Raw genomic sequence first — 27,931 nt, 5'->3', positions numbered from 1 at the left:
GTGTATCATATTTCCCAGTGCAACAATGTTAAGAGGTGTGGCCTTTGTGAGGTGATTAAGTTGTGGGGACACCACCTTTGTGAATGGGCTTAACACCCATATAAAAGGGCTCAAGATTAGAAGAGGGAACACCCTTCTCGCATTTCCATCCCTTCCACCACAGCATTTCGCCCCTCTAGAGGATCTAGCAACTAATTACCGTCTTGGAAGTAGAGCATTCCTCACAAGTTCATAAAAATCCTGCTGGTACCTTGATTTTGGACTTCCCAGCCTCCAGAACCATGAAATATAAATTTCTGTTCTTTGTAAATTACCCAGTCTTTGGTATTTTGTTATAGCAGCACATATGGACTAAGACATAAAGTTATTCAGTAAAAGTTAGTTCCCTGTCTTCCACGCCTTCCCCTACATTCCAAATTCTTCTTACCCAATAGATACACATGCACACATACAGAATTTGAAAATATGAGAATATCTATCCCGTCCTCCTGGATTTTTCTGATTATGCTCTTCCTACTGTGAGTTTTGCCTGTAAAGAATAAGATACTTACCCAGAGAAGAACATTTGTAGCTTTAAATCAAATATGTAACTCTAGCACTAAATAACTGGAGTTTATCTAATAAGGGCACCTTCTCCAATACATTTGGGGATAACACAAAGGAGGAAAATGTCAATAATATGATTTGATAGCGCAGAAGACATTACTTTAAAAGAAAACACCAGATGGCAGCACCAGATGCTGGAGATGTGTCTGATGGGGCTTTAGCTCAAACCTGAGCATTGAGGATGCTGAAAGTAGCTTAAAACTGTGTTCAGAGAGACAATCATTATAGAAAAGATAGTTCCCCCTTAAGAAAAATAATACATATTTTGCAATATAGAATAAGGTTTTAGGAAGAGTGTTTCATAGGTTACAAGTGAAATCCTAGGAAAATAACCCCAAGCCGTAACTAATAAAAACTTATTAGGCAAAAGTTTCATTTTGGTTTATAGTTATATTTAACGAACTCTGTTCTGTTCCAATTAGCTTGAAAGGGCCTAAAGCTAAAGAATGAATTACAATCAGCTTCCAAAAACAGACAAAATTTTATCAACTATTAAATGCAATTATTAAAATTTATTCATTCATATTAAAATAAGAATAATTACTTCTATTATTATATTCCTCAGCATAGCTGAGAAAATCATTTACTAAAATAGACATCAAGAATCTCATTGAATAGATATGACATTAAAATTTAAAATGTTAACATACAGTTTGATCCATATTATGAATCACAATTTTATCTGGAACTGACACCACTTTTAAATTTTTGCTAAATTGGGTATTACCCATCCAGGCTTCTTTTTTAGAGGAAAGAAAGGAAGTGTGATGCTGCTCATTACACCATGAAATACATATACACAGTCCCAGGACCGTTCCATCTTTTAAATAAAAATCCACACCGAAGGTTTTATTCCTCTTAAATACTGTTTAGGGTCCTACACAAGTTTCCTGGGAGATCAGGAAGAGTGAGTTCAGTCCTATACTTTGGATGTGAAACAATGAGACAATTCGAGCCAGCATATTGGTTAGAAGGCAATGCAAAATGCCCACTGAGATCTTGGAGCAGAACTTGTCTAATCGGTGTTTGTGTTTAGATTTGACAGAAGGATCAAAGGAGCATCTGTGCCATAAGGGACCTGAGCCAATCTATTTTGGAGAAACATTCCGAGGGAAAGGTAATTCATTCTACCAGTGAAACAGTGACTGTGGGGTCACTGGAGTGAATTGTTTTCCAACTACTATGATCATAGTTCTGAAACTATTTCTCTCACCTGAATTCACTACAAGATTGAACCCCGTGAGAACATAAGGCAAGATAGCTGATTCTAATCTGAAATGAGACCAAGGATTCCAGAGGGAAATCTGAATTGTAAGAAGGAATGTATGAGTGTCACAGGCTGCCAAAAGTCAGCTTTCACAGACAGATGAAATTCTGAAATCTAATAATCATTACAGTAGTGTTCTTTATGGAAAATGAGTAATTCATAACACTATCTAAAATTTAAATGAAAGAAAGAAAAATATCCATAGGCAGGATCAAATCATAACTAAACTACACAGTGAAGGAAAGGCTTTCTGCTGAAAGCACTATGGAATGGTAAATGTCTCCTCTAAGGAAGGACTAAAGCCCACTGCTTTGAAAGTTCTCATGCTCCCTGGAAGCCTGAGAGTTTTCTCCTTCATAACTAACCCAAGTTTGTTTTAAGTCTGGCAGCCAAAGGGACCCTATGTTGGATGACCTTTCTATGCCCTCTACTGAATCTTGTGTGGTCCCCAAACAGGCCAGCACATATCTGACAGTGGTCGGGGCCAATTTCTCATTCACATGTGTGTTCTCAGGCCTGAGAGCAGGGTTGGGTGTGCTCTGACATAGCCATGTCCTCTAGACCACCACCCCCTACTCTTGTCTAAATGCATAAGTCGAGTCACTGAAGGACCATCGCTGGCCTCTCCTGACATTCTCCCCTCCAGATGACCGGGTGAGTCAGGAAGGTGTCTCCTAGGGAAGGAAGCTGGGGGCCCAAGCCAGCCACTTGCAGCCATCATGACTGAGTGAGAACATGCTGTGCTCAGCCTGTTGGCTCTACTCTTGAGCACAAAGTATGTGTTATAACAACAAGCACAAGAATCCTGACCACACGCTTCCCTATCTCTAGATCTGTAATGAGAACATTTGAAGTAAATGCATACAATCAAGAAACAGTGCTGTAAGGCAGAAAGTGAACAGAGTTTCTGATTTGTGACCCTGAGACACAGATTCTTATATTCTCTGAATCCAGACCCCACACGTTATGGAAGAAAAGCAACAGACAGAAGATAGGAAAAACAGGTCATGTTTATGAAACCAGCTTGAAGACTATGCCACACTGAGGAGTTTGGTTTTTCATTAGGCAAAGAAACGAGCTGTTTTTTCTTCAATGTTCATCGGAAAACTTGCCCAGCAGCTGTGAGTGACTCTTCAGCTTTCGAATCATTGTCTTGGAATCTTCTAAACCAGCAAGACCATACTCATTTTATTTTAACATAGAATTTAGGAGCAAAGGACTAGACAGTCCTCAAAGTAATAAAATAAAAGAAAGAAAAATCAAATTAGAAACAAAGAATGCCCCTTTCCCAACCAATTCCTTTGATTTAACCTTTTACAATAGCTTGTGTAATCTTAGTTCTCTTTCTTTCCTCTTTCTTCCCTCCCTCCCTCCTTCCCTTCTCTCTCTCCCCTTCCTTCCTTCCTTCCTTCCTTCCTTCCCTCCTTCTTTCTTTCTTTCTTTCTTTCTTTCTTTCTTTCTTTCTTTCTTTCTCTTTCTGAGTCTCGCTCTGTCAACCAGGCTAGAGTGCAGTGGTATAATCTCAGCTGACTGCAACCTCCAACTCCTGGGTTCGAGCAATTCTCCTGTTGCAGCCTCCCAACTAGCTGGAACTACAGTCATACGCCACCATGCCCAGCTAATTTTTGTATTTTTAGTAGAGACATATTGGTCAAGCTGATCTTGAACTCCTGACTTCAGGAGTTGGCCTCCCAAAGTGCTGGGATTACAGGCATGAACCACCGCACCCGGCCTAATCTTAGTTTTCTGAAGAATTCATTATCTCTGCAGGCTGGGCTTTTCAAGTAGCAAGCCATGGAAAAAAGACCTTTACCACTTCCTGTTTCTCATGATTTGATATTCTGTAAGGTTGACACAAGACAAAGCAACCACAATCTGGTTTAATGGACAAAGAACATGAACCAGGCCTTATCTTGCAGGTAGCCACCCTCGTAAGCATCTCTCTACAATCCTTGTCCATGATGAAACTTTAGATAAAACCCTAAAAACTCTTTGCCATTCAAGCTGGTGATTCCTGGGGTCATGCTTGTTCACAATGGCCCACGGTGGGGGGTCAGGGCCTTGTCGTCAGCCTGAACACAGGGCACAGAGCAGCAGCAGGAACCAAGCACCTCCCAAAAAATAACCTAGTTGCTTCATTGTCTACACTGGGGTTAATTTCCTACTTACTACAACCATATAAGTGTCAAAAGAAAAAATATGCTGTATTTACAGACTATGTGTATTTTTGCAAGTTCTTCAGTGTTTAATTGTTGCTAAAGTCATTTGGGGTTTTTGACACAGATTCTATTTTAGTAAGATAAACTCAGCAGAACCCAGCAGTGCCAAAAATGAATTCCTAAGGTAGATGACTAAAATAAACCAGCAATAAATATTGGCTGTTGGAATGGGAATTATATCTCTGTGATGTAGACACAGCATTAATGACTCATTTTCAAATTACAGTCTCCTGGGGATTATTTGTATCAGGGATCAGGGAAGAAAGAAGTCCATCTCTTCTCCTTTTAGACAGCAGAACTGAAGAGGAATATGAACCCATCAGGCAAGGATGTTCTTATATCTATTCAGCCAAGAGAGATATAGGCCCTGGAGTTCCACAGGGAGTTAACTTGAACAGGCTGCATTGAGGCTGATGTAAGGCATTGATAGAAAAAATACTAGGGGGCGAGGTGACTGATTCTAGGGATAGTTTTCTCTCGTTCCCCTACAGGCAGAGGGCGCCACCAGGTTCACCTAAAGCCTCTTGTGTGGCATGAATTACCCTATCAGTTACACTGGGTGCTGCCCTGTTCCTTTGCTGCTTGGAATTAGTGGGCTCTTTTAGGCCTCCTTTACTCCCTAAGGTCAAATTCTGATCTTTTGGCCCCTGAGGCTGAGTTTTACAACTTCTCTGGTGTACCAGAAGGTGGTCTGAGGTAAAGGTTAGGCTACAATTTGGGCAGGACACAAGCTGAGCTTGACTTGGTCCCACTTGGCTGGACTGTGCAGTCGGAAGGGGCTGAGGCTTCCGTGGGAGTGGCTGGTGGAGCTCCACAGGGAGCCGGTCATTTTCTATTTTCCACTTTTCCAGGCATTTGGGCTCATGAATAGGAAGGGACAGGGTGCCAAATTCCCTACCACAAATGTAGCAGATAACAGTCCTTGGTCGGGCTGGGGTTCCACTACGAGCTTTCTTGAGGCCAGTAAGATGATCAGAACTGTTTGATTGTGGTGCTCTGGCACCCTCACCCTTTGGCTTGCAGCTTCTCTGATGAACAAGAAGATTATCTGGCAAGAATGTGCGGCCACAGGATTCACAGGGCAGCAGTTGAACCTGGGCACTCTGAAATGCAGCCTCATTACTTGCCTGAAGACTGTAGGACCCACTGCCGCTCAGAGACTGTGGTTTGGAGGGTTCTGGCCTCCTCAAGCCCTTGGGCAACTTACTGTTTTCAATATGCCACTTCTGCAAGCACTGGGGTTCATGAATGGCAATTGACTGGGACCCAAATTCTCGACCACAGATGTAGCATACCTGGAATCCAGGCCTGCGGGCCGGGATCACAGGGGGGCTAAGCTGGCTTTCCGATATAATTCTTCTACTTGACGGTTTTGATAGTATCACAGTCCCAGGTCTCTTTTTCTGAGTGTCTGTCTTAATCTTTTCACCAGGATTAACACTCTCTGTTTCTGGCAAAAGGCTAGAATAGGAGTCACTAGAGAGAAACCCAGCTTGGTTGATAAGGAAAGTGGGTTCTTTAGAATGGTGAAAAGTTTGTTGTAACTTATTGGAAATTCTTTTCTTCTTTCCTCTTTCCATTAACAAAGATGTCTTTCTGTAGTGCTTGCTCTGATTTCAGGCCAGACTCACTCTGGGCTTCTGCTTAGAGTGAAGGTTAGTGAGGTTAGTTGTCCTGGGGTTCACACTGTTGCCAGTACCTTAGCCCCACAGACCATGACTCAGAGCTTCATTGCAGGACAGCAGTCTGGAATGTTGGAAAGTCCTCATTAAAGTTGAGATGTCTGCAAGATCTGTGGAGGGGTGTGGGAGACATAAGAAGTTATTATGTATACACACACATACACACATATTTGGGCTGTAAACTGATAAAGGGCCGTAGTTTTTTTGTGTTTTTCTTTCTTTCTTTCTTTCTTTTTTTTTTTTTTTTTTGCTTGTTTTAAATATTGACCTTGTATACTTTTTGACTAGCATAATAACCAGCATATGGGATTTGGTCAATAAACTGACATAAACCTGAGGAAATCTTCCATCATCAATTGCACTATCACTGTATTAAAAATAGTGTTCTGCCCAAAAAGTTAACTTGACAATGACAGCACATCATAGATACAGATGAGGCAAACCTACAGAGGCTGAGACCAGGGTGGTAAGACCATAGAAGAGAAAACTGCAAACTGTGAAAATTAGATTAATGAAATCAGCAGGTCATACAAAAAGACCCCCTGGGCCCCACAGAAACTTCCACTATGTCAGAGATCCTTAACTTGTTAGTGACATGGATTCCTCTGACAATTCTGTGTAATATGTTTACAAGCAAAAAATTAAAATTGTTGCTATCACAGGTGAAATCAATTTTACTGAAATAATTTGTCAACTGTTTCTAGTTGTGATATACATTTTAATTGAGATAAAGTTGTGTCACAGACTTCTTGAGTGTCCATGGACCTGAAATTAAGAACTCTTGCAGAAGAAGTAATTCAAGAATGAATCTTAAGAGGATTATCAGGATAGCCCTCAGAGGGACATAAACTTCTTGTGACACATCATGTATTCACTTTTGTTTATTATGGGAATAGAGTATTAATAAGTGGAGCTATAATTCTCCAGCAGAGTACAGCCTAGGCTGGCACCCATCCTGGTGAGATATCTGCAGATCTTTCATGGAAAGATGATACACAGATGCTGCTTGAGGCTCTTTTTTCTTAAAGGTATCATACCTACTTTCTTGTTTTATAAATATATGACTTCAAAATATCTTTAAAATATAAAACAAAGGCACTGGATTCCCCAAGAATCCCCACCAGAAGAAGTGGCAGCTTAGATATCCATTTATGGGAAGAATCCTAAATTTTTGTATTGGGAAAAGTCATGAGTAAATTTTACTGTGGGTTTATAATCTGGCTCCCCAAAACGATTATTTTCAGAAGCCTCAGGACCTTTTTCATTTCCTGAAGGATGACCCAGATCAGGGTGATAAACTCTAAAGCATCCGTTCTTAACCACAGAAGGAGCAGCCCTGGTGTGAAGCTGGATCCTGCACATCATGGCAAACACTTCAGTTTGGGCAGTGCAAGGCCAGCAGTCCTGGGAATATGGAAACCCCGAGCACTGGACTTGATAAAGAACAAAAAGAGCTGTGATCTCTGTGCCCAGCTCCTGACTTAGGTGCCAAGAAAGGTCTGAATCCTTGCCTTTAAGAGTATCAAATCAGGTCTGGCAAGGAGAAGGAAGTTATTCTTTATTTTGACAGATTTTAAGACAGTAATGTTAACAGATGTGACAAAAGTACGTGTTGGCCCCAGAGTGGCCAGCCTAGAAAATGAAACAGAGAAATTTATCACTTGATTAGTACCATCTAAAAGAGAAAGTAGATCTATGGAACATAGGAATAGGGTAAAATTATTTCATTAGGTTTTTAATCCAGCCCATGGGTTATTTCCATAAACCACTCTGCTTCATTGGCTCTGTTCACTGAGGAATTTAGTTTATCGTTTTCCTTGATACTAGGAAATTGCAGACACTAATATGATTTAAGAAGGCAGATTAGAAAAATCAATGCAATCAAATAAGCCTCCTTCCCCTAAGTTTTCTCTGTCTCTGTCTCTCTTCCTCTGTCTCTGTCTCTCTGTCTGTCTTTCTCCCTCTCATACACACACACACACACACACACACACACACACACACACACGAGTCAATTCTGTTCCCAGCAGATTAAAATACTGAGAAATCTCCATGACTTTCCATAACAACCCCTCCATCTCCCTTTTGATAAGGTAAGAGAGGTAATATTTATTGAATACCAATTATGTGCCAGATATGGCACTGATGTTTTTGTAAACATAATTTTAATTAATTGTTAAATAATTATGAAGCAGGTATTATTATTTCAATTTTATAAGTAACGAAAATGACTCAGAAAAGACAGGTAATTTGCCCAAGGCTGTCAGTGTCTAAATGACAGAACTGTGAATCAATTCCAGCTCTCTTTGGCTCCAGTATGTGGCTCTTTCCATTATTCATTCTGCCTAAATTCCTCCAGCAGAGCTTCTTCCCTTTAGTTTTCATCCCTGTTTTAATGTACTATCCATATGCCTCAGGGAAAGGTAACTAAGCTCTCACCAGCTGTTATGCTTCCTTTTAGGAGAAAGAAGAGGCAAAGAAAAGGAGGGCAGACAAGGCACAGAGGAGAAGCCTCTGAGAGGGACAAAGCAGAAGAGGGAGACTGGGGCTATGGAACACAGTGTTTTCAATGTTAAGTGACAGGGGCCATTTTTTTTCAACCTTTTTTTATAGGTTTGGGGGTACATGTGCAGGTTTGGTATATGGGCATATTGTGTAATGCTGAGGTTTGGACTACACATGAATCTTCTATCTCCCAGGTAGTAAGCATAGTACCCAATAGGTAGTTTTTCAGCCCTCCCCCCGCTTGCATTCACTGCTGTCTGTTGTTCTCATCTTTATGCCCACATGTACTTGACATTTAGCTCCCACTTATAAGTGAGAATGTGTGGTATTTGGTTTTCTGTTTCTCCATTAAGAATCACTTTTGCCACGCCAGGTGCAGTGGCTCACGCCTATAATCCTAGCACTTTGGGAGGCCGAGGTGGGCAGATTAGCTGAGGTCAGAAGTTCGAGACCAGCCCAGCCAACATGGTGAAACCCTGTCTCTACTAGAAATACAAAAATTAGCCTGGTGTGGTGGCAGGTGCCTGTAATCCCAGCTACTCAGGAGACTGAGACAGGAGAATCACTTGAACCCAGGAGGCAAAGTTTGCAGAGAGCCAAGATCGCGGAACTGCACTCCAGCCTAGTTGACAAGAGTGAAACTCCCCCCCGCCCCCCCAAAAAAATCACTTTTTCCATATACAGTTGTTTCCTAGATGTAGTTTTTCCTGAGTGATGTGCAGTACAGAGTCTTGTCTTAATTTCACCAATATCTTCAGAAAAATCTACATAACCAGCAGAGGTAGGGACCAGTTGGGGGAATGGGGCAGACCACCAATGAATGATGTGTTTTGTCTTTCTTTATCATGGGCACAGGGTAAAAGTGAAGGCTGCCCCAAGAGGCCAGGTAGTGCTCAGTTTGAAGCCATGTCACCATTTTGATTAGGGATAGATCTTACCGCACACGAACATTTGTGCACTGCAAATATTTTCTCTGCAGCAAACACGATGAAACATCACAAAACGTCCATTTGAATCTTCAGCTTTTCTTTTTCTACCATCCCTTTCCTCCTCCAACGTTCTCCTGAAATTTTTCCCTTATTGTGACTAAAGGTATCAAAATATGAAAGATGAGGTAGCTGGAAGCCAGTGAAATTTTTGGGAACGGAGGTGTCTTATGGAGAAATGCATAATGTTTCCGCCAGTGACTGCAAAGGCAACATGCCACGGCACAGCAGTGTTGGTTGCTCTCCCTTTATAAGTTAGCTCTGAAAGCAAAAGTACTGGAAAATACTAAATACATATACTTAAATCACCTAAGAAATTGGCCTGTCACCCAAAACATCATAAAGCAATGTTGCTGGTTTATAAAGAGAATCACTTTGCAAAGCCAGACAGTTTTACCTCAAGCATCTCTGGAGAATGTTCACTCAGTTGGCCTGGATTATTCGTTTTGACCATATCTGCACATAGGACATTTAAAGAATGTCTTGGAAGACATCACTTTTTATCAACATGATGCCATTTTTCCATTCTCTTCAGGGTTCATGGGAAGGGAGAGACAAACACACAAAGATGAATGTAATAACCGTGGAAATCCAAAAACCATCTTGGCATTAGAAGGTGTCTCTCCAAAAGAGAGGGAACAGAACACAATCAAAAGTGTGATCATATCTTTTAAAATATAAGCTAGTCCTTTGAGGATGAGTTCCTGTCCTTTGCAGGGACATGGATAAAGCTGGAAACCATCATTCTGAGCAAACTATCACAAGGACAGACAACCAAACACTGCATGTTCTCACTCATAAGTGGGAACTGAACAATGAGAACACTTGGACACAGTGCGGGGAACATCACACATGGGGACCTGTCGTGGGGTAAGGGGCATGGGGAGGGATAGCATTAGGAGAAATACCTAAAGCAAATGACGAGTTAATGGGTGCAGCAAACCAACATGGCACATATATACCTATGTATCAAACCTGCACGTTGTGCACATGTACCCTAGAACTTAAAATATGAAAAAAAACTAGTCCTTTGAAACAAAAGAAATATGGTGGATACATGATATGACCCCTTCTCTATTAGTATGGAATTCAAATTCTTTAAATGAACAAAAATATAAATAAGAAAGATGGAGGTGGGGCTGATCGTGGCTCTGGCAAGATTCTAAAAGAGAGGAGGTTCATCTTCAATATTCTTCACCCACCCCATTCAGTAGCCTCCACTCTCCAGCCTAGTATTCTTGTATGCTCACAGTCTGTCTTACCTATGAAATCTTGCTTTCAAAAAGGAGCTGATGGACTCATTCACACCAAGGCTTATAATTGATGAGGTAATGTCCCTTCCAATGTCTGGCAGAGACAGTTATTTCCTTACCAATAGCCATTCTACTCAACACCCTCAATTAATAGGCCCCAGTTTTCAGCTGGGCACATCTACAAGCTCCTTTGTAGTTAGTGAAAATATTGTGTGGAACTTGTAAGAATAATTCTTGAAAAGATAGAAGAGAACACCTGCTTCTCTTACTTTCCTTTTTATTGATGCTTAGAAGATGGATGTGATGACTGGTGCTTTAGCAGCCAGTTGAGAACAGATTTCATCTATGTAACCCTTGATATGACAGAGCAGAGACCTGCATGGACTTGGGTCCCTGATAATGCTGGAACCATCATAGAATCCCTGGAATGCCTTCCTTGGACTTCATTTACATAAGAAAAATAAATTTTTATTTTTATTTTAGCCATTTTTAAAAGTCTGTTATTCACATAGAAACCTAATAGTAATTGAGAGATATTTGTATTTTAATAGTGGTGATTAGCACAATTAATTCTAATAATGTTATTTCAAATTTCAGCATTTTTTGATGAAGGAATTTTTTTTGAGGGAGTAGAGGTTTGGGTACAAAATTGACTTATTAAATATGTACTTCTTAAAAATCAATAATTAAAATTGATACTATAAATACTGGATCAATGGTTCTTATGAAATTGATCACAACACTTCCTTTTTTAGAGATTCTTTTAAGTGAAAAAATTTAATGACTATTTTTTCTAAAAATAGCCTATTTTTTCCACGAGCTTCTTAAAGAGCTAGCGGAGAGCAATATTGTGCCAGTTGTTAACTTATTGTTTCTATACTCCCAATCTTCTTTATTTAGCTTTATGATATGGGTACTGGGACTCTGCACAGCCCGTTTCTGCTTTGCAAGCTGGCTCTGTGTTATGCTCTGCCAACAGGAATAATTGAAGGAGAATGCAAGAATTGGGGAGCAAGAGGGCATTTAATCCTTTTAAAGGCTTCCTGTGTGTGTGTGGTCGCTGTGAGCATTATTCCAGCAACACTTCTCTACTCCTGAAGCAGCAGTTCTTTTCAACAGCAGCAGCTGAATCCAACCAAATTTGTAAAACCAGACGAACTGACCCTTCCCCACCAGATGCAATCACCAGCCAGTCTGTGTCCCCTCCTTGGAGATCTGATTTTCAAATCCATCTTCTAAGTTTCTAAATTTTAATAATTCAAACGATGTAACAACCCTCAAAATACAAGTAATAATAATCTGTGATATTCAATCTGCATATTACTTAAATATTGCAATAAATATAAATGCAAATTAATTCTTTCATGGCATCTTACAAAATAAGATTCTTACCTGAACATTTAATCCTCAACTCATTCAGACCACTGAAAATGCATGTTTGTTATTTTTACGCTATCACCGTGCTTTAAGAGCTAGAAAGTATTGTTCTTCCATTTTCCAGTAGCTGTACAAATTTCATAAGGGAAACCTTCTGTTCTAAGCATGCTTGTATTTTGCTAAATTTTATATGACACTCTTCACCTGCTGACCCCCCAGCCATAAGGCTACCAGAGCCACAGCAAAGCGATCCTACTCATAGACCAAAGGTGACCAGGAGCGTTGAGGGCAGCTGGGCAGCTCGTCTGGCTCATTCTCACTGGTTCTGCACACTCTCTTCTAGGCAGCATCTGGTCCCATGGCATCTGCAGACCTTAGCCAATCTGATGTGAGTGGGAAAGGCCATGTGAGAGCAGCTGGGACCTAGAAGCAGTATGGTTTAAGAAATATAGGAGCAGCATTTGAAAGGTAAAAAGTGGAAGCATTTTCATAAAAGCCACTTAGCCTGAGGCATGGCTTTGAGAAAATATTGGCATTTCTAGACTGATTATAAATAACTAATGAAAAAATTCCTTTTCTTTGTCTCTCCTTCACTATGAATAATTTTAAGCCAAGAAAATAAGTTCTTTCACTTTCATTCAATCTAATTGTCAAGTATGAACATAATACTCTATGGCGTTAGAAAAGCTATGAAAAAATTGGGAGAAATGCACTCTTTGTGCTTCTAACTAGAGCCCTCTGCAAAAGGCATTTTATGTTGTTAAGGCTTATAATATCACTCTATGAAAACTATTGTTAGATCAAGCCTGTAATTTTCACTCTATATTGAGCATCCAAATTACAGAGTACCCAAGAGTCATGAATGCCACACAGGTATGATCATATAATTGTAATATTGACATTTGCAGTGGTGGAGCACTGGTTCTACAAACTGTCAGTAGAATCACATTAGAGGCCTATAATACATTGAAATTTAAAGGATAGCCCAAAAAAGAAAAAAGTGGAAAAAAAAAGAAAAAAGTCTTCAAAGGAATTTCACATGCCATATTTTCTCACATTTAGGATAATTTTATTCCAACAGAATAGCTCTATACCAATATGTTTTTTTCAAGATTTTTTAAGCATTGGCTCATAGGCACATCTGGTCCATAGCTATGTTCTTTTTAGCCTGCAGAAAGTCAAAACTGCTTGACTTAGTTCCCATTATTTTAAAAGTGGGAGACGTCGCAAAAAATAAGAATTTTTGGTTTCTCTTGAAAAGTGGAAGAGCTGGCCGAACAGAGCCCACATTCCCGTGTGGCAACATCCAACATAAGCTGATGGTGAGTAAGAGCTGTGCCTGTAGCTCAGAGAGCCAGCCTTTACTCTTCTAAAGCTTCTCACTAGTTGGATTCACTAATTTATAGTTCATGCTTCTTGCTTGAAAGTGTCCTGTGGGGACATTTTTCTTCTTAATTAAATATTGAAAATCACTTCAAGGAACTGAGAATCCAACTGAAGTCTTATAGGATATAATTGTTATAAACACAACATATTTATTATTAAATATTTAGAATATTTAGAAAGGAATCTTCCGACTGAAAGTAGATTAGGGCTGAAATGCTTTGGTCTAGGAGGGAGGGTAAAATCCAAGAAGAAAAGACAGAATCAGTGACCTAAGAAGGAATTTTCATAAGTTATCAAAGGGTTATAGAAGATGATATATACAAAACTTCAGAGGAAAAAATAAAGCTGCCAATGTTTAGAACAGCTACAGGTGGGATTATAGAAGAAAGAAAAAGAAAAAAGGAAAACACAAACAGACAAAATTGTGTTTTGTGGACCATGTAAACTTTTTAGAGGCATTCCCATAATGATCTATTGATCGGTTGATATCATAAGAGCTACTCTTCTATTTAAGCCAATGGACCTTGCTTCACCATTAAATGACCCCCCAGATGAGGACTGTTAGATGTTTTATATTATTAGTTTAAAGAACTAATTAAAAGAACCATAAATAAGCTCTTAGCAATATAGACCATAGTTGGGTTGTAAAGATTTGCTCTGGAAATACTTTATAAGAGAATTATGCTTCCTCATGGGGATTACAGGATTTGGTATACTTTTTCTTTCTGCCAAGCTGTCCATTTTGTCAAGAAGTAACTATAAATTAGTTTGAACTGAAAATGTGTAAGAACAGTACAGTAGCCCCTTCTCAACCTAGAATGAGATCTATAGCCATCAAGTGTCTAAAATGGATATATTATGGTTTTTAAACATTGGATGGAAAAATCCACAGATAACCATATTTTAGTATCTATGTTTTAAAAGAATTGCAAATAGATGCATATGTTTGCCAGCCCCCATTATGTGATATGTTTGCACAGAGTTCCCAGTGTCTTTATACTCTTGATTTAGTTGAACTCAGTGTGACAATTTTGGCACAGACTTCTGAGCCACACTGTGTTAGTATCAGAAGTGTGGTCACTTCTGTGTGTCCAGGTGGAAACAAACACGATGAAGAATATAGTTGTGCATGAACGGAGCTGCTAGGCCAGGATAAATTGGCATAAGAGAGATGGACTCACTGAATTCTGAAGGAACCTTTCTAACACATCACCCACTTACCTTACAGGGGTCTCAAAGTTGTGCCTTATTTCTGTCCACCTCCAGGAGGTCAGTGCCTCCTGGAGCCTGGCTAACACTTACACTGATTATCAATACCATTCATTACAGACATCAACACCCTTTGTTAATAATGTGCTCTCCACCCAAAGCTGTTTCTGAGGAAAATGCCTGGGAAGGAAGTCAAAAATAGCAGAGTCCATAAGGCAGGCAGGGCTTCTGCTGTGTGCATGAATGAATGTGCCTCTATTTTCCGATATGCTCGCCATGACGTGCCTGGCGGTGACTCTGGAGACCTGGTAGCTTGTATGTGCCCACAAACTGAAGGCTGTTTCTGAACATGGGCTTTTGGTTGCTGTTCTCCCCACATCTCTCATCCTTCTACGTGAATAAGTCATCAAAATACTATTGTCATACCATTTGACATCGCTGAATCATGGCAACAAGGCACTCTTTCATGGGCCACATAGTTAGAGCTCACTGATGGTTCAGAATCCTCAGCCCTACAAATTCTCATTTCCCAGGAAAGCTTATATAAAATATTCCCTGCTGGAGAAAACCACCAGAATGAGTCTCCTGGTGTCTGGGGGAAACTTGCTCATTCTTTGTGTCCCCAGACCCAAACAACCATGCAATGTGGTGATGGCTCATTTAAAAACCTCTTCAGCTTCTAGTTCAAAATTTTTGGGGTTCAACATTTATTGAAAGCCTCCTTCCACCCCATGACCAATAACTCTCGACTGCCTTGTTCTGTTTGCCTTTAGTAAACACAAAGGTCACATGTATATTTTAAGTCACACATAGGATTGGAAATATTAGGATATTGGGTGGGAAGAGTTTAATTTAAAATCAACTTTGTGGATGTTGATGTTTCCTATCTTTCTTGTGTTTTCAACAGGGTCTTTTTTCCCACCTCTGGGTTCTATTTCACTTTGTTTCATTATTTCCACTATCTATCTGAGCTTTAAGTTTAGGACAACCCAACAAGAATACCCAATAAGGACAAGATGCCATTAGAAAGAGAGTGAAGAATATAGCATTCCGTGGTTGACACCACTGCTAACGTCCTCTGGGTTTTCCATCTGGCTGGAGAGATAAGGCAATGCCAACAATTCCAGCTCACTACTGGGAAAAATGTGGCTTATATTTTAACTTTGTTATATTCTGGAGAAAGCAGCATTAGAAGTGAGGGTCCCAGTCTAATCACATGAGTCATCAAATGTGGAGAACTTCTTCCCCAGTCAGTGAGAGAGAGACAGCAGCAGAAAAAATTTGAAGTGTGAAAAGGCCTCAATTAGCTGTTCAAAGAAGGAGTCTAAGAGCCAAAAAAATGCAGGCACCTCTTGAAGCCAGGAAGACCAAGGAAATAGATTCTCTTCTACTGCCCCCAAAAGAAAGATGATCTTGCTGTGAGCTGGGTGTAGTGGTTCATGCCTGTAATCCCAGCACTTTGGGAGGCCGAGGTGAGAGGATCACTTGAGGTCAGGAGTTCAAGACTAGCCTGGCCAACATGGTGAAACCTCATCTCTACAAAAAATTAGGCAGGACTGGGTGCAGTGGCTCACACCTGTAATCCCCACACTTTGGGAGGTCGAGGTGGATGGATCATGAGGTCAAGAGATCAAGAACATCCTGACCAACATGGCAAAACCTCGTCTCTACTAAAAATACAAAAATTAACCAGGTGTGGTGGCGTGCTCCTGTAATCCCAGCTACTCAGGAGGCTGAGGCAGGAGAATCGCTTGAACCCAGGAGGCAGAGGTTGCTCTGAGTCAAAATCGCACCACTGCACTCTAGCCTGGCAACAGAGGGAGACTCCATCTCAAAAAAAAAAACAAAACAAACAAACAAAAAAAAATAGCCAGGTGTGGTGGTACACATCTGTAATCCTAGTTACTTGAGTGGCTGAAACATGAGAATAGCTTGAAACTGAGAGTTGGAGGCTGCTGTGAGCCAAGATTGCGCCATGGCACTCCAGCCTGAGCAACAGACTGTCTCAAAAAATAAAATAAAATAAAAAATAAAAGCTGAAAACACATTTCCATTTTGTGGTGTCATTTCCTATATGGAATCCCAACCTAAAATTGATCTCCCATCCTGCTGTGCTATAACACTTGTGTGTAACCCCATTAAATGTCCCCTTGGCATCAGTAGCTCATGGTCATTGCTGTTTATCTAGCTCATACCCATTCCGTATGCTCTACATAAACATGAGCAAAGCGAGGACAAAATTTGGAATATACTGTCAAATAGCACAAGAACATTGGAGGTGCTGCCTGTGGTATACACACACATGAGTACAATACATACACATGAGTGCAAATAAAATCGAGGTGTCAGAAACCTCAATTTTATTTGTACTCATATGTGTGTATTAAGCTCTATATAATTGTATCAACTGTTTAATAAATATCCACTACTTCTGTTTTTAATGAGAATTTATCACATTGGTAGCATCTGAATTTTGGTTGGAATTAAATTTCAACATGAATTTTGGAAGGGACAAAACATTCTACCATAACACTTAGGGTTTCCAATTCCAGGGTCCAGAAGAGTGCTTCACCTGTGAGGGTCTTGTGTGATGGTTTGAGGTTAGCACAGCTTCTAGGTAAACTTTTCAGAGAATTCCACTGGCCTACGTTCATAGGACACCAATAACAGGCATCAGGAGCATCCTCTTTTTTCACTCTTCCCCTTTACCTTTCCTGTCCATTGTGCTTATAAGTCCTCTCTTCAAAGACCGCTCCATTAAATGCAAATATGGAAAATAATTCCTAAGCTGCCTTAAAAGGTTTTTTCTTCTTTACCTTGAGAACTGATGAGTTTACTCTGGATCCCAGGGCCGGAATGTGCAGATGTAATGTCATGTCCTTATTTCCTTTCAACAGACATTAACAATTTCTTAATGTTTCACTTTTATTCAGTCACTACTCTTTCTTCCTAATTTAAGTGTTATAAGCTGGTTTTCATCTACTTGTTCATCATGATCCTTGTTTTCTAGTTTTTCAAATACCAGAATCTTATAGTACCATAATTGTATGGAAAAAAATGCATAGAATAGGCTGAACTACCTGAAGACATTATGAAATCAATATTTGAAAATTCATACATTTAGGATTTTTCCTGTAAATGTCATGAAATAATGGCAATTTTTTAGGTCACAAATCTTGATCCTTTTTAGTCGACTGTAAAATTCCAGGTACAAAATTGACAATAAAATAAATTTGATTACATGAAAGATCATTACATTTTTAGGGAATGATAATGAAGCCTGTTTCATGTAGGCAAGGAATGGATAGTGTTCATTTAAGTAATTTTAGCTAAAATAGCATTCCTGTGCTACTTCTGGGATCTCTGTTGAAAACTTTATTTGGAAACTGCTTAACACCCATAAGTGCCCCAATAGTTCAAATAATAAAACTCTATTTGACATGGTGTTTTACATCAGACACAGGTTAACTGAAGGGGAAAATGTGGTTTTAATTTTTGTTGATGAAATGTCATATGTTTCCTATATAAGATAGTTCACTTGGAACTGAATAGATAAAGCAATCCAAGATTTATCTGATTTTAATGTTTCACAATCATTTAGTATTTCTGAGTGGAAATGCCATGAACGGATTCAAGGAATGTTATTAACTTTTATTACCCATTAATGATTTTTAAATGAACCAAAATGGAAAAAGTCTTTCACAAAATAATTATATATTTTTCCATTCTTTCAATGGATGTGTATACTTGATTGTCAAGAAAATAGAATTTTGTCAGTTATATTTATTATCACCTTACTGAGGACTCTGCTTCCAATTGTTCACACACATGAATACACATACACATACACACACACACACACACACACATACACACATACATCATAGACCTTATACATTCCTCTCCATATTTCTGCCGGGTCAAGTGGATGCATTGATAATCAATGTTATAATCTTCATTTAGTAATTAATCCATGCCACAATACCAGTCCATCTGACACTTATGATATATGGTGATGATATGCTGGATTGTAACTAGGTCATATGGTACTAATAAGGACAATTGTTGGCTGAGAGACTAACTGAAACTCGAGATTCGAGTCTTTGCCCAATTGCCTTTTTTCTTCTATTTCCAGTCCTCACTACTCTTCATTTTGCTCTCTGTTCATTTCACAATAATTTCACTAAAATAACCTCTTGAACATATCTTTGAACTTGGGAGAAGTCACACTGATGGTGAGGCCAGGCTGAGAAGATCATGAGGATGTTTTCCTTTGCCTCAGCTCTTCAAGTAGATTCCCCGTCTTATTGTGGGTTTGCATGTGAAATGTAAGGTAAGGAATTAGACAACGAGGGAAAAGGGAAAAGGGAAAAGGCACTGACAGACACTCTAAACAATATTTAGCATGTTTTTGTTTCCTATGTGATTACCCATTAATAATTTGGTAGAAAAAAACTTATCTTATTCTATCATCTTCTTATATTTTCCTTCTGCTCCCCTTCTCATCTTAGTATTTGCTGCCTTTGCATTTTAATATGTCTCCTTTCCCATGTTTTTTTACTCCTGTCTTCATTCTACCCATCTGATATTGGATAACTTCTTGTGATATTACATCAATTTATGTAGAAGCATTTCCACATCTAGCATTGAAGTGATTGGTTATTCCTTTAGACTGTTTTGCCTGCACTCGTAAATCTAATGCCAGGCAGGTGAATGGGCGTGCCTCCCATCTGTGGGCTGTTTCAACCATGTAGGTGAAGAGCCACTTCCGCTATCAACCCCCATCTATCTTTTTCAGAGCAGTCACATTTAACTCCTTAAGCTACAATCACAACTTAAACCTCTGTTGCCTAACTGCTCCATGGTTGTCCCACTACTCTCAAAATAAAATCCAACCTCTTGACCTTGAATGCCCTCTGTAACTTTGTACCTCCCTCAGTTTCTGCCTATCTCCTTTTGCTCTCCTCTTTCTGCACTGTGCTCCATCCATGTTCACCTCTCAGTTCCTCAGACAAGTCAAACTCTCTGTCACTCTGGTGGAGATTCGGGGAGGGACTGGAAAGAGGCTTTGCACATGCTCTTGCCATTGCTTGGAATCTTCCTCCAGTTCTTTGCTTGGCTTTCTTATTTTATACTTCAGGTCTCTATTTAAATATTGTCAACTCAGGCCTTTCCAAACTACTTTTTTTTTGGGGGTGGGGTGGGGCGGGGGACAGAGTCTTACTCTGTCGCCCAAGCTGAAGTGCAGTGTTGTAATCTCAGCTCACTGCAACCTCTGCCTTCCAGGTTCAAGCTATTCTCCTGCCTCAGCGTCCCAAGGAGCTATTGCAGGCACCTGCTACCACACCTGGCTATTGTATTTTTAGTAGAGACAGGGTTTCGACATGTTGGTCAGGCTAGCCTTGAACTCTTGACTACTCTTTTTCAAGTAATTTCTCTCCCTCTCTCCTAAACACACACACTTACACATCCACGTGCACCCATACACGTGAACATACACATGCCCATTTATGTTCATTCATGGAACCGATGTCACCATCACCATCATAGTTATGTTCAGTGATGCCACTGTTTATCATCTTTACAGCACTCAGCACCTATGTTTTTGTTTTGTTTGTTTGCATGTATAATATTTGTCTCCTTAAATTGCATGTAAACTTCAAGACAGCAGAGGGTTACTTGCTCTCTACATAGTTATATCCCCAGCACCTAGCCCAGTGCCAGGCACATTGTAGGTCATAACAAAATAAATTTAATGTTGACTGAGCTGAGTGAGATTAGCTTGATTTTATATTAAATTTTTAAACAAAACTGAAATTCATTGTTTATATGAGGAATAAAAAACATAAAGGTGCTTTTGCAAAAGAAGCTTTAACAGACAGCTTTGTAATATTTTCTCAAGTCTTACGCATACGTGACCATTTAACTCTTGTCATTTTTATAAAACTATCTCAAGGAATTAGCATAATAAAAATATTATAGCTTTAAAAGCATAACTATACTGAATCTAAGAGAAATGAGAATCTCTCCAAGGACCACGAACTAGACCAAGCACTATACCTCATGGTAAAGTTTATCAAGTAGTGAGCAACCAGAATAGATGGGCTGGTGCTCCCTAGAGAATGGACCCAGACAGGCACACCAATGGTGGCCATATGAGCAGCTAGTCACATGTGCTGGGGGCACTTCCTAACTAGGTAAAAAGCTGAAGGAGAATCACAGAGTTTGACTTCCCCGAGCTAAGTTTATTCATACATTGTTTTTCTTGACCATATATGTTCTGAGTGCTAACGACTTTCAAAATTTAATTCCCCTTGGAAGTCAGATCTTTTCTTTTTTAAATTTTTAATTATTATGAATACATAGTTGTTGTACATATTTATGGGATAGGTATGATATTTTGATATAAGCATACAACATGTAATAATCAAATCAGGGTAAGTGGGATATCTACCTCCTCAAGCATTTATCATTATTTTGTGTTGGGAACATTACAATTCTACTATTTTCATTATTTTGAAATATTTACAATAGCTTATTGTTAACTATAGTTGCCCTATTATGTTCCTGAACATTAGATCTTATTCTCTCTAACTGTATTTTTGTGCTCATTAACCAACCCCTACTTATCCATTTCCCATTACCCTTCCCAGCTCTGGCAACCATCATTCTACTCTCTACCTCAGCGAGATCTAAATTATTTTATCTCCCACATTTGAGTGAGAACATGTTCTACTGTCTTTCTGTGCTTAGCTTATTTCACTTAACATAATGTCCTCTAGTTCAATACATGTTGTTGTAAATGACATGATTTTACTCCTTTTATGACTGAATAATATTCCATTGTGTATATATGCCACATTTTCTTTATCCATTGATCCACGGGTGTACACCTATCTTGACTCCATACTTTGGCTCTTATGAATATTGCTGCAATAAACAAGGGAGTGCAGATATCTCTTTGACATACTGATTCTGACTTTTTTGGATATATACCCGGCAGTTAGTTTGCTGGATCATATTGTAGTTCTACTTTGAGTTTTGTGAGGAACTTCCATACTGTTCATAGTGGCTGTACTAATTTACATTCCTACCAACAGTGTACGAGGGTTGCCCTTTCTCCACATCCTCTCCAGCAATCAATATTGCCTGTCTTTCTGATAAAATCCATTTTAACTGAGATGAGATGATACCTTGTTTTAGTTTTGATTTGCATTTTTTTGATGATTAGTGATGTTGAACATTTTTTGACTGTTTGTAGGTCTTCTTTTGAAATATCTATATAGACCTTTTGTCCAGTTTTAATTTTTTTCTAAATAAAAAATATTTTTGAGATGAAGTCTTGATATGTTGCCCAGGCTGGTCTCTAACTTAGGTCCTCAAGTGACCCGCCCACCTCAGCATCCCGAGTAGCTGGGATTATAGGTGCATGGCACCAAGCCTGGATTTTTGCTCATTTTAAAAATGTATAATTTAGTTTTTCACTATTGAGTCGTTTGGGCTCCTTATATAATCTGATAATTAATCCCTTGTCAGATGGGTAGTTTGCAAATATTTTCTCCAATTTATAGGTTGTCTCTTCACTTTGTTGATTGTTTCCTTTGCTAGGTAGAAGCTTTTTAGCTGGCTGTGATCCCATTTGTCCATTTTTGTTTTGGTTGCCTGTGCTTTTGAGATCTTACTCAAGAAGTCTTTGACCAGACCAATGTATGATAGTGTTTTCCCAGTGTTTTCTTCTAGAAGATTTATAGTTTTATATCTTAGATTTACTTTAGTCCTTTTTGATTTGATTTTTGTCTATGGCAAGAGATAGGGGTTTCGTTTCATTCTTTGGCATATAATTATCTCTAGTCATCTCCCTTCTAAAGCGACCCCCCACCAAGTACCAGGCACTCAAGAAGAACATTTTCAAGGCCACAGGCCTTTCAATATCAATGTATGATTTTTGGAAGGTATCTCATCAGAACTTCTTGAACATTGGAAGGGCTGACAAACTATGGCCCCCAGGATAAATCTGGCCATTGTTCAGCTCTTTTGTAAATAAAGTTTTATTGAAACACAGTCATGTTTATTCATTTATGTTTGTCGTTGACTGCTTTTGCCCTACAATGGCAGAGTGTATGACTTAAAAGCCCTTAACTATTTACCATTTGGGCAAAGACAAGAACATTTTCTAATCTTTCCTTTAGACCATTCAAACTAGATTTCATTTTAACGTTAAGACATCAAGTTATTAATCAATGTGAACTTACAGTACTCAATGCAACCAGAATCCTACTAAATGCCATCTGCACAGAACTCCATAAGGCTCCTGTTAGAGTCTTCTCTCAAACAAATGCTTGGCTGCATTGCACCTTGGACATTCTATTTGCAGTTTGCCATCCTTTTTAACCAATTAACAACTTGCCTTCTTTACATTATCCCTCTCTGCTGCCCCCAACATAGTGTATTCCTATTTCCATATTTGTGTGCTATGATATTTAGAAATTGCTTCTTCAGGTTTGTAAGACTCCACAGAAATCATCACTGATTCCTCAGGAAGGGTGTTTTGGAATGGTTCACTTTCCTCACCATTTACAACTTACGTCTAGAATTGCATATAATCTTGAAAATGTATCATTCACCAGATACTCTGAGAAAATGAGTTAACATACTGTTACGTATTTATTCAAATTATGTAGACCCAGAGAAGAAACAGTCATATGGAGGTCTAGTTGGTAAAACAAAAAATTCTCTTAGAAAGAATAGATAATATTTAAATTCTAAAATAAGCTGGAGCTGGGCGCTATGGCTCACGCTTGTAATCGCAGCATTTTGGGAGCCAGGGTGGGAGGATTGCTTGAGCTCAGGAGTTCAAGACCACCCTGGGAAATACAGTAAAATCTCATCACTACAAAATATTAAAAAAATAGCCAGGCATGGTGGTGCACGCCTGTAGTCCCAGCTGCTTGGGGTATTCGGGTAGGAGGATCACTTGAGCCCAGGAGGTCGAGGCTGCAGTGAACTGTGATTGTGCTGCTGCACTCCAGTCTGGGTGACAGAGCAAGACCCTTTCTCAAAGAAATGAATGAATGAATGAATGAATGAATGAATGAATGAATAAAGTAATCTGGAAAATGCAACTAATAGAAATAATAGTTTACATTTTAGTCTCAAAAGAAATAGGTATCTTATGGAAGTGATAGAAAGATTTGGAAAGGCTGGAAAATATCTTTTCTTAGTTAATATTTGAATGTTTATAATTTTCTGTCAATTTGTAAGATATGTGATGACATTTATTCTGACGCTTATTTTACTAGGTATAGATTTTTTTCTGTAATTGTGAGAAATATACTGTTAAATAGGAAACAGAGTTGATGATATAAATAATGTTTTCTTGCAGAAATTATGAACAAATAAATATTCTCCTTCTGCTTTTTCCTGTCTAGAACAGTGTCTGGAATACAGTAGATGCTCAATAAATTATTGAATAAATTAATAAATAAAATTAAGTTGAAGCCACATTCTATATTAATAGTCTTGAAAAATACTAATTTTTTTCACTGGGATTATGATTCCTGAATAAGTTTGTGACTATATTTTTGGCTTTCGCTTATTACAGAATCACTTAAAATAAGGTTGCTGCCTGGGGAAACATTTGGGCAACATGCAAGGAGGATTGCCCAACCTGATTCTAATTCTTGTGTATGGTTCATTAGTAAGCAGTCATGGAAGGACTCAACTTCCATATTTATTTTGAATACTTGTTTAAAGTATTCAAATAATATAAGTTGGCTTATTAAAATTAATATGCCAATAAGGATAGACAAGTAGATTCATGTAACAGGATAGATAGTCCAGAAGCATATGGTCAATTTACATACATGATCAATTCATTTTGCATGAAGATGTCAACACAATTCAATGGAGGGAGGAAAATCTTTTTAACAAATGAGAGTGGAACAACAGGATGCACACAGGGAGAAAATATCAACTCCTAACTTTCACTGCACACAAAAATTAACTCAAGATGGATCATGGAACTTAATATAAAAGTAAAAATGATAAAACTTTAAGAAGATAGTATCTATGATCCTAATATTTGCAAAGATTTGTTAGACAAAACACAAAAAGAACTAAGTATAAAAGAAAAATATAATAAATTATACTTTCTCTTAATTACAAACTTCTGCACATTAAAAAAATTAAGGAAATTAAAAGGCAAGACATAGATTGGGAAGAAATGCTTGCAAGACATATATTTAAAAATTGGATTATCTAAAAATTTAACTCGATAAAGTTAAACCTATGCCTACCCAATGATATTGACATTTTAAATAATTACCTAAGAAAAATGAAAGTATATGTCCATAAAAAGTCATTTACAAATGTTTACAGTAGCTTTACTCATAGTAGTGAAAAACTGGGAATAACATAAACATACATCAATAGATAAATGAACACAAAATTATAGCATATTCATACAGTAGAATGTTGTTTCACAATACAAATGAACAAACTACTAATATACACTACATGGATCCCTTTGAATAATGTGCTGCTAAAAAAGTCAAATACAAAAGAAGCATAGGTACTGAATTATTCCATTTATATGAAACCCTAGAATAAGCAAAGCTAATCTGTAGTGACAGAAAGTATATCAGTGATTGTTTGGTGGGTAGGTGCACGAATGGAAAATTGACTACAAAGGTTATGGACACTTTCTTTTATTTATATCTTTGTTGGTGACATGGATATAATCATTTGTCAAAACTCATCAAATTGTGTACTTAAAATGGGTGCATTTTATGCATTTTATTGTATGTGAGTTATACATTAATGAAAAAGACATTAAAAAGAAAAAAATGTTAAATGGGTAAAAGGTATGAATAGATAATTTTTAAAAAGATACAAATCTCCAAGAAGCTCATGAAAAGTACTCCATTAGTCATCAGGAATATGCAAATTGTGATCACTGTGAGATGTTATTCCATATTTATCGCAAACATCTACCCTATCACTCATTAGTTTCACTCCTGGGTCCGAATCCAAAATAAATAAGGACATATATCTACTAAGACTTGTGCAGGCTTCCTTTTCCCCTCACATATAAGTGAGATCACACAGTGTTTGTCTTTCGTATCTGGCTTATTTCACTTAGTATAATGTCCTCAAGATTCATCCATGTTGTTGAAAATAGCAGAATTTTCTTCTTTTTTATGGTTCAATAATATTCTATTATATGTTTATACCACATTTTCTTTATCCATTTATCTGTTGATAGATAATTTGTTCCTATACATTGACCATTGTAAATACTGCTGCAGTTAACAAGGGAGTGTAGATATCTCTTTTATATACTAATTTCATTTTCTTTGGATGTATACCCAGCAGTGGGATTGCTAGATCAGATGGTAGTTCTCCTTTTAACTTTTTGAGGAACTTCCATATTGTTTTCCATAATGGTTATATTAAATTACAATCCCACAGACAGTGTATAAGCGTTCCCTTTTCTCCACATTCTCACCAACACTTGTTATCTTTTATCTTTTTAACAGTCATTCTCACAAATATATGGTAATATCTCCTCGTGATTTTTATTTGCATTTCTCTGTTGATTAGTGATGGTGAGCATCTTCCTATACCTACCTACTGAGTGCAATAATGGTTACCATGAGTGGAGGATGAGGTGAAGGGAAGATAGGAAAAGGGTACAAACCTTCAGCTATAGGTGAGTAAATGCTAGAAACCTAATGTACAGCATTGTGACTATAATTAAGAATTATTATAATTAATAATTGAAATGTGTTAAGATAGTAGATCCCAAGCATTCTCACCACACTCAAAAAAGGTAACTATGTGATATGATGAATACTTAATTAGCTTGATTGTGGTGATCATTTCACAATGTCTACAGATATCAACACATTTCACGATAAACCCCAAATATGTGTGATTTTTATTTGTCAATCGTACCTCAATAAAGCAGGAAAAAAATTAGACATAAAAAATAAAATTAGGAGAAAAATACTTTGTGCAAGAATGGTTATAGCTGCTTTAGCTATATGAGGCCCAAACTAGAAAAAAAAAATCAATATAATAAACAAATGTAGAATACGCATATAATGCAATTATACTTACCTTTAAAAAGAATTGTACTACTGACTTAAAAAGTCACATTGAAATGTTTGAAAAAACATTCTGCCAAACCAGAGACATCAGTCCAACAGTATAATATATATGGTATCATTCTATTCACATAAAGTTCATGAATGGCCAAGTATTCTTTGGGGATAGAAATCAAAACAGTGGCCACCTATGGAGGGAAGACTGGCTGGAAAGGATGTGGAAACATTCTGGGGTGAAAAAATGTCCCTTGCCCTGACTGAGGTGACCATGACACGGTTGTATGTACCTGTTAAACACATTGCTTTTAGAAACTTGAATTTAAGAACTCCAGAGTGGTTACAATTTACCCCACGTCGATTTTATTTCAAATAATTAAAAAAAAAAGCCACAACAATTGAGTAATTATAGCCTTTAACACCCCTTTTCTGTCACGGATAATCTGGCTAATAAGCATATAGTTCTGAATTAATGTTAAAACCCTACTTCATCTACTTTTCTTTGAAGAAAGTTATTTTAAAAATCATTCTTTTAAATACAATTTTATTATCTTTTAGTATTAGAACATTTAATCCATAGTTCATTCGTCATTGCCAGCATCCAAAGAAGTAAAATGACATTTATTGTTTTGTTTAGTAGTACTTGAGATTTTTCACTTAAGAACCAATTATTATTATTATCATTTGGATTTATTTTCTATAGCAAGGAAATATTTACTGAATACTGGTGAGAAGCCAATGGAAGAGACCAAGAATGTCTAAGAGAAGTAGTTGTTATTAGTTGAAAGGTTTGAGATTTAAGACCTACCAGACAACAGAGAATGCACACAGAGAATGCAACAGAGAATGCAACCGAGAATGCACCAGACAACAGAGAATGCTCTCCGCGAGAGCCTCACCTTGGGACGTTTGTTCTTTACCTTTTTAGTTTGGTTTTTAGTGTGGCATGCTGAGCACCTCTGAGTTTTCAGGGAAGGAGCTGATGGAAACAGGAACAGAATAGCTGGGACCTCCAAGATTCACATTCCTTGCAGGAGTTGGTGTGAGTTTTTGAGGCTGCTGAGTAACAGGAACTGCAGCCTTTGTGGCCTGGATGTATCCTGGCAACCTGTCAACAAAAGGGACGGGACTGAGTTCTCTAGTAACTGATGGGAAACAGAGAGCAAAGTAGGTATGGATTTCAGCTTTCTTTTAAATTGACTCCAGGAACTTTGCCGACGGACTCAGCAACCAACAGGGACAGATAAATTTAAGTCACAGGTTCTTCTTGCTGTAGAAACACAACATTTTATTTTAAGGAAGAAAAGAAAACAACATTTACTGATTATCTTATTGAT

General features: G+C 38.2%; 1 protein-coding gene across 3 annotated transcripts; it reads right to left on the bottom strand.

The window, feature by feature from the left end:
• Positions 1 to 4,093: 4,093 nt before the first annotated feature.
• LOC112626550 (zinc finger protein 474) lies at positions 4,094 to 27,685 on the bottom strand. Of its 3 annotated transcripts, XM_025388700.1 has the most exons (3): positions 27,515 to 27,631; positions 9,663 to 9,794; positions 4,094 to 5,884 (listed from the first exon to the last, which is right to left on the bottom strand). In XM_025388700.1, exon 3 carries the CDS (start codon positions 5,670 to 5,672, stop codon positions 4,578 to 4,580), a length of 1,095 nt encoding a protein of 364 aa, XP_025244485.1. In that variant the 5' UTR covers positions 5,673 to 5,884; positions 9,663 to 9,794; positions 27,515 to 27,631; the 3' UTR covers positions 4,094 to 4,577. The 3 variants fall into 3 exon arrangements, with proteins under 3 accessions (XP_025244485.1, XP_025244483.1, XP_025244484.1); XM_025388698.1 differs by lacking the exon at positions 9,663 to 9,794 and having other exon boundaries at positions 27,515 to 27,685; XM_025388699.1 differs by lacking the exon at positions 9,663 to 9,794 and having other exon boundaries at positions 27,494 to 27,638.
• Between the last annotated feature and the right edge of the window lie 246 nt (positions 27,686 to 27,931).

This window comes from Theropithecus gelada, chromosome 6, assembly GCF_003255815.1.
Source record: "Theropithecus gelada isolate Dixy chromosome 6, Tgel_1.0, whole genome shotgun sequence".
Classification (NCBI taxonomy): Eukaryota; Metazoa; Chordata; class Mammalia; order Primates; family Cercopithecidae; genus Theropithecus; species Theropithecus gelada.
Note: the sequence above shows the minus strand (reverse complement) of the source record. Positions and strands in the feature narration are given on the sequence as shown.

Coding starts and splice junctions, on each gene's coding strand:
- LOC112626550 (XM_025388698.1), bottom strand. CDS start 5,672: ATGGAAAGAGGAAAGAAGAAAAGAATTTCCAATAAGTTACAACAAACT.